This window comes from Diadema antillarum, unplaced genomic scaffold, assembly GCF_040938485.1.
Source record: "Diadema antillarum isolate AM-2024a unplaced genomic scaffold, OU_Dant_1.0 seq00000688_RagTag, whole genome shotgun sequence".
Lineage (NCBI taxonomy): Eukaryota > Metazoa > Echinodermata > Echinoidea > Diadematoida > Diadematidae > Diadema > Diadema antillarum.
Window position 1 is genome coordinate 461,152 of NW_027271593.1, and position 8,138 is coordinate 469,289.

At 40.4% G+C, this 8,138-nt stretch overlaps 1 protein-coding gene across 1 annotated transcript in view; it reads right to left on the minus strand.

Annotated features, from left to right (window-relative positions):
* LOC139737259 (putative phospholipase B-like 2) overlaps positions 1-5,890 on the minus strand; it is a 55,197-nt gene extending 49,307 nt beyond the window's left edge. Inside the window, exons 1-4 of the mRNA XM_071647936.1 lie at positions 5,790-5,890; positions 2,291-2,530; positions 1,626-1,869; positions 207-301 (exon numbers count right to left, since the gene is read on the minus strand). Coding sequence (XP_071504037.1) covers positions 207-301; positions 1,626-1,869; positions 2,291-2,508 — 557 coding nt within the window. The 5' untranslated portion in view covers positions 2,509-2,530; positions 5,790-5,890. The remainder of the gene's footprint in view (positions 1-206; positions 302-1,625; positions 1,870-2,290; positions 2,531-5,789) is intronic.
* Positions 5,891-8,138: the final 2,248 nt, after the last annotated feature.

Sequence of the window (8,138 nt, forward strand, 5' to 3'; positions counted from 1 at the left end):
CTGCCTTTTTCAATCTTAAATGCATTTCCTGCAACATACAATAAGTACCCATTTCTGTGTCAGCAGACCTCTATTTCAGAGTGTCAGAATTTGCTTTTAAAATAAAGTACAGGTGTAGTTATAGCCTGCACAAATAACTGTAATACATTACAGGAGACTCATTTAACCAGTTACACGATGAGAACATAAGTGAAAATATTACGCACAGAAATCCAAATGGGTTGAGGTCTATTCTAGGCTGGTCTGCTCTTCCATTGTAACCATCCTCAAGTCCAGACAGTTGAAGCAGTAACAAGTTCAGCTGTAGTGACCAGAGAAGAAATGTTAACATCGTAAATGGTATAGAGCCTGAAGTAAATGCCCACTTGAAACTTGCATAAGACAGGGCTGCACACGAACTCATTTTTCTACTGGTCTAACCTGTCTGTCGGACCAGTAAGTACCCAGTATTTCCTTTTTTTACTGGCCCATTCCTAGATAAAGTTATGGTCCGACACTGATTTTCACGGGTCCAAGGACCATTGGACCAGTGCCAGTGTGTGATGTTGCAGAAGAGATGACTATATCATTCCCTTCTTGATTTCTTTGTTTCTAAAGCAATGAAATGAATCATCCCCACACTAGCACCACCTGTGAATTCTACCATGTTGAGCTCACTGTCATGAACTCACACATGCAGTATAAAAACTGCACAAAATGAAATTTTGTGCTAAGATATTCAACTAGCCTGTAATTGGGAATACACTATTATACAAGCGAAATATATAAAGAGATCAAGAGAAATGACACAACAGCCAAAAGCAAAGAAACAAACAAAATAACAAACAAACATAACAAAAGATAAAAATAATGTAGGACTAATATAGGGGTTATTAAATTTTGTACCTCAACATCAAGTAGTGATACAAGACAGTGTATTGTACAACCAAAACATAATAAACATATTCTGTTACTGAACATGTAGCTACATTGTACATACAGCAGTTTTGCATCACACTGTAGGCAGTTAGGTATGAAGTTTTCAACTCAGAGATGGCTTCACTAGATACATCTTTTTTTCTTTTTTTTTTAAACAGTTTTCTTTCAATGGATATTCTCTACGTGACTTCCAGTTTATCCAAAGCAGGGCAGCCAACATTCATCCCTCAAAATCAGGAAGATTCCAGAGATAAATCTGTCTAAAGATACTTGTGTAATTCATAAATCTCAATAAGTAAGATAATTCATGAATTAGAGAGATTCTTTCTTTTATCTAGACATGAAGAGGTATTGAAGTTTTCAGTGAGCCTCCTGCAGAATCAGGCAGATAAGTGCCTAATGTTTGCTTCATACTCTTCTTCCTCTCACTATTCCTTTTGAATTTTTCCCCTTTCCTAATCAATAGGACCAATGCTAAGTGTTTTCCTAATTTGTGATCACATGAATGGTTTCTCCCCATGTTATTGTTTTCTGAGAGAGAAGCGAGAGAGATAACAAATGGATAGAACAAGTGGAAGAGAGTGAGATATGAGGGGGACAGAAGAAAGGTAGAAACAAGAGAGTACTTTAGTATGGTGGGAATGGGGACAAGTTTTTCTTGAGGGGATGGGGTACGACTTAGTGGATATGAGGTAGCTTCTGCATACCTGGTGGAAGTAAGGGTCATCAGGCTTGAGGTCAATCTGGGTCTGCATCCATTCCAGATTCTTGACCAGAAAGTCATGCAGCTTTTGGCAGAACGTTGTCATGCTCTCACAGTACTCATTGATGGTGTTCATCCAGTTCATGAAGATGAAGGGGGCGGAGGCATGCCCCTCTACCACCCCAGCGGCGTAGGCCTGGATGGCATCCGGATAGGATCCATTTGTTGTCACAGTGAGATGTGCCCATCTGAGGGAAGGAAAAGGATTATGACATGAGTACTAGTAGCTAATTACTACTGTTGAATTTTTCAAATATAATTTGCTCAATATTACTTCTAACATCCTTTGGCCTATTGCGACAAATCATAAAGTTGAACATTTAAGATGTGTCACAATGTCACAAGTATCTACAAATGCTTACAGCTGAAAATGTGATTTCCACTCAGATAATTACCATTAAAGGCAATTTGTCAATCATTTTGCAATTGCCATTTAATTTGGCATTATACAACATGAAACATACCTATTATCTTCAATTTACTGAAGTCATAGCAGAGAAAACTGTTCAATTACTCACAGAAAATATGCATTAAAATATGGAAGGCAGCTTCATCTCACAGTGTTACCTACAGCAAACAAGGATGATGAAGCTAGTGTTCTCTCGTTACCCTGTTTTGTTGACGGTCTCTGTAAAGTTGGCCCAGGCGACAGCATCTGGCACCCGCCCCTTGACAATGCTGAAGGAAGCCGTGGAAGCGTTGTATGTCACAGATGCAACCATGTCGTAGGAGAGACCGTTAAGTTCTTTCTCTAGGATCTTGCTGTGACCATACTGGGCCAGAGATAGGCCCAGCACCATGGCAAGGAGGAATTGCATAACTTGCATCCTGATACCTGTGTCCTAGATGCTGTTTGGATGAGATGCAGAGGGCCAGATTGTCAGTCACATGATTTACAATACAATGCTCATAGTTTATAGTGTCACATAGTCTGTTTAGCCCAGTTCATTCTTTAATTCCATAAAATAATGCAGAAGGTATATAAATTCAAACAATTATACAATTCTTTATATTTGATTGGTCTTAATTTGGAGCAATAAAGGAGTCCATGCAAGTTGGTATGGAAGAAATGAATGGTTATGAGTACCGGTAAGTAACCACAGGACCGAAATACAAGTACACACTGTATGTACAATGTACGTCATGTGAACTCGCAGTCACTACATGATAAATTTGATTTACTTCAATTACGTCTGAACTTCTGATATCGACATCACAACACAATGTGTTTGTGAAATTGAGATTGCATTGAACTTGGGAGAGGGGGTTCAAAACTGAATTCATAACTGATCTCTGACGAATTGGAAGTCATATGGTTGAAAGTTCTCCCAAAAAGACTTCCACAATCTGTTTCGATCATTGTGATCACGGCTTTCTATCATCCTCCTTATGTCCCCACAGCTGACAACCTGATCGACGATTTTTTTTAAATCCATGGACCTTGTTTTGTCTAAGCACCCAAATGCTGGTTTTATCCTACAGGGGGACTTCAACGAAGTTGACGTCACACCGATGACTGCCAGTAATGGATTTGCCAATGGTAAAATGAGTACACTAAAGTTGAGTTGTTATGACAAACCAACATGGGCTCATCAAACACTGGATAAATTGTGAGTGACATTGGCCATCTTAATATGACACCATTGATACTACCCCCACTAGGCATCAGTGATCATGCAACGGTTATGCAATCCTAACCCCATCGAGTATTACATGGACAACGTGACCTATGCCAGACAGTGCCATGTATTAATTCGGTCAGAAGCTAAGTGACTGCGATTGGTTTCATGTTCATGATGCTACTTGACGCTAAATGTGAGACATTCTATTTAATCCTCCTGCCCTGCCCCTGATCGACACACAATACCAACATGAACAGTAAAAACGCATGACAATGACAAACCTTGGATCACATCCAAATTCAACTGGACTTGATCAAGCAACAACAGAAAGCATTCGCTGTTGGCAAAGCTGCAGGCTGGAGGCAGTTAAGGAACAAGTTAGCTTGATGCACAACCTCAGCAAGGTCTTCATTTTGTGGTGACTGAGTACAAGCAATGAAGAAGACAAAGCCCCTCCTAGTGGCACTCGGGTATAGTGATAACTAAAAGTTAAAGAGCTTGAAGTGAGCGAATCCAATGGAGGGCTTGCCACCTTGCCCTTGGACTTCTGTGTGGTAATTACAGACATGCTCTGGAAGCTCTGTGTCTTCCAACCGACTCTAGATATCAGACAGGAAAAGCTGGCTCTCAAATTGGGTAGAGGTTTGACCAAAACACTGCAGTCACCCTTTCAAAATGATCAATACAAATGAAGTTTCATAACCTAGAACTATTTAAACAATGGAAAGAAAACCACGCTCTGGAAAAGAGTTCACCGAGAAAAAGAGACTTTAAAATTTAAAGTCTAAAGTGCTCTATCCTCACCAAGCTGTGCTCAGCGCATTTCAGACAAAACGGGAAGTATAACTCGGATGGTACCTACAATGAAGGGACCATCAGGTTAAGTTGATATTTTGCCCACTCTATTTAAGTAAATCCTTAAACGCTGACTACTGAGAAAGTAGCATCATCTCTTCAATGTGTAGAGGGTTTTTAAGAAATGAAAAGGAGCCATTTAAATGTGTACCAGTACTCTGAAATAAAGTGTTGTAGAATAAAACTGCATAAAAAAGGATAGTGCATGTGTTCCGCTGCAAGGCTCTGATGTTACAAATACCTACCTATGGATACCTATGGAAGATTCTGAATGCAGGCTGAGCCTCTGTAGTCAGATTCAGGTTTTAGTCCTTAAGATGAGCTGGGTCATGACTAGGTGGGATGGCGTCGAACTTAAATTTTATGGGTTCATTGTCTCAGAATTTGTCCAAACCAACTTCAAAACTGAAGACACTGGGTGCATCTATTAAATTTTTTGTTTTTATACTATTCCATGGTTTCCTGATACGCATGTAAAATGAGTTTCTTCTTGTAGTGGTATGTGATCGAAAAATACACAAGTGTATAACTTTTTACTACGTCCTCTTGTGCATTTTTTTATCACAAATAAACAAACATAATTTGCCGCACACACTCAACAATTACCAGCATGCTTGCAAGCACATACTTTTGTCACTTACAACTTCAAACAATCACTTCCTTGTGTACGTACTCACATACACATCTGCATCCGACTTGACCACTGTTGACAGCTGAAAGAGACTGCAGCTACTCATTCCCCATTCACAAAAATAGTTGCCATTTTTGTGCTATAAATTCAAGAGTCTGTGTGGACCATATTTCTTGACGTTCGAGGTGCATGCATGTAAAACAAATACAAGGGTTGTAGTGTATGGTCTTCTACTTGTGCAATGGAACAAGATTTCGCAAACGGTGAAAGGTGAAGCCCAGTGTGACAATGAAGTGCACTTTTCAACTTGGCTTTGTTGAAAAGAATGCCTCTATCTTTTACCATCGGCATCACACTTGTGACCATCATGACCATTTGTATCACCTATTACCTAATCATCATTATCATCATGATCATGGTCACCATCTGATCTAAAATTTCAGTCAAGACAAATTTAATAATTAAACACTGTCACTCGACGATACCAGAACATTAACAGCATCATTTTCTTTAAGCACCGACACCAATCACATCATGTTTTACTGGAGTTTTATTGGCAATCAGCATAATAGTCTTACATCTAAACTTTAATGTTCAATTAATCTTCTCAGATGGAAAATGAGCAAAAACGAACAAACAAACAAACAAATAATAAAGGCAATATATAAACTATAGGACAGAAGTTTTTACACTTAGATCTAATTAGATCTAATGTAGGCATCAAAAAGGCTTACACCGCACTGATCGGTCACTGACTAAGTAACAAACAGTCATCAGCCATCAGGAGACATGTCATGAGCAAATGAGACCTGGCGAGAATCAGCTAAGTGCCTAAAGGTTGGCGATTTTCTTGGTGGGAAAAGACGTGCATTGAAAGCCATGCAAAACAATAGGATTAGGAGACAATGCACTGCCACTGGATATCTCTCCAGTTTCTAGTCGGTAGATAAGAACATTGTTATGTTGGTAAACTGCATCTTCATGTAGGTCTGAGTCTTACCTGGATAACAGATTCTTGTTCTTGTTGGTCACTGATCAGAATTTAAAGCTGTTGTTTACAGCCGACTGACAGCAGTGGTGGCAGTGCAGTGGGCCAGTGTGTGTCTCTGTAATAGGATCTCTCTTTGACTGTAGGCCTACTCGCGAGCCGAGCGAGCGATATGATAAACGCTGTGTAGGATCACAGGCCAGAGGTGGATCGCTCCTTACCACGTGATCTTTCAAGAATCACACGACAGTGGGTTTTTGTGCGTGTGTTTGTTTTTTGTGTTTGTTTGTTTGTTCGATTGATTACCCACGCCGATGAAAATCGGCAGGGGGTTATGTAAAGGGTTCCGTATGTTTGTTTGTTTGTTTGTTTGTTTGTTTGTTTGTTTTTTTGTTTGTTTTTTTGTTTGTTTGTTTGTTTGTTTGTTTGTTTGTTTGTTTGTTTGTATGTTTGTTTGTTTGTTTGTTTGTTTGTTTGTTTGTTTGTGTACAAGATAACAAGAGAACGGGTAAACGGATTTGCACGAAATGTTCAGGGAATGTTTGGATAATGACAGGAAAGAATCGATTAGATTTTGGTGATAATCGGTTGACCCTTGCAAATTCTGTGTGACCTTGAAGTTTTGACCCCATGGTATAGTGACCATTCCGAAAATTTCCCGTTTCTCACTTTGCGATTTTACGCTACCATACGAAGACATAAACTCCCCAACGATCCGACTTCGCTGCTCAAATGTTCGTAAGAATTCCGAAATTTACGTTTAGGCCTATTTGAGGGACTATGTCCTTCTAGATTTATGAAAGTTCGTTCTCCGTCATCACAAACTGGCCCGTATTTTGATGATTTTTCAAATTAACATTGATTGTTTTTTTCGTTGGAGGAGCATTTTGCTCGGTCGCAGTCACACTGCACGATATGCGTGCTCAATGTCAATGCGTGTGCAAGGCCGCTGAAAATGCATCGCGCTCTACACTGTTGGTGCAAAATTGCACCGGGGACGTTGCCGCGCTCGTTGGTGGCCGAATACTGGTGCAGTAGACATTTGCATTCAACCCTTGCATTGAATAATTCCCGTAGACACTAATCATAGGGGTAATTGCCTAGGGGGTACGTAAATTTTGTTTTTCTTTTTTGCTTTTGTGGATACCATCAAAGATCGTACACTCATACGACCTTTGATATTTGATGATTTTTCAAATTAACATTGATTGTTTTTTTCGTTGGAGGAGCATTTTGCTCGGTCGCAGTCACACTGCACGATAAGCGTGCTCAATGTCAATGCGTGTGCAAGGCCGCTGAAAATGCATCGCGCTCTACACTGTTGGTGCAAAATTGCACCGGGGACGTTGCGGCGCTCGTTGGTGGCCGAATACTGGTGCAGTAGACATTTGCATTCAACCCTTGCATTGAATAATTCCCGTAGACACTAATCATAGGGGTAATTGCCTAGGGGGTACGTAAATTTTGTTTTTCTTTTTTGCTTTTGTGGATACCATCAAAGATCGTACACTCATACGACCTTTGATATTTGATGATTTTTCAAATTAACATTGATTGTTTTTTTCGTTGGAGGAGCATTTTGCTCGGTCGCAGTCACACTGCACGATATGCGTGCTCAATGTCAATGCGTGTGCAAGGCCGCTGAAAATGCATCGCGCTCTACACTGTTGGTGCAAAATTGCACCGGGGACGTTGCGGCGCTCGTTGGTGGCCGAATACTGCTGCAGTAGACATTTGCATTCAACCCTTGCATTGAATAATTCCCGTAGACACTAATCATAGGGGTAATTGCCTAGGGGGTACGTAAATTTTGTTTTTCTTTTTTGCTTTTGTGGATACCATCAAAGATCGTACACTCATACGACCTTTGATATCATCACACTCTCGGCTTGCTATAATCAAAATATCCCGCAAGAAAACGGCGTGTTTCTCGATTTTTAGCGCTTTTTCCGCGACCCGTCGCGTAGACAATACTCTTAAAACTGGACTTAATTCGCGCGCGCTTGGAAAAGTTCCGATTCTGCACTTTTGACGGTGGAATTTGGGATTTTCGATGGATTTTTGGAGGAGACTTAAGGACTTTCCTGTACGTGAATGAGTGTTAATACCGTATGTGTAATTATGTGATTTGCGTGTGATGTGACTGTAGAACCAAAGATCGTACACTTCAGTGTACGATCTTTGGTAGAACTCACTGGCTGGTGATAAAGCACACTGGCAATTAAGTGGCCGAATTCTGGTAGATGACCGAATGCACATTATGTTTACCCCGACTTTGTACTTAGGCGTGGGTCTGCCGCCTTTGACGGCCCCTCTCTAGTTTTTTTTTTTTTTTTTTTTTTTTTGGGGGGGGGGGGGGGG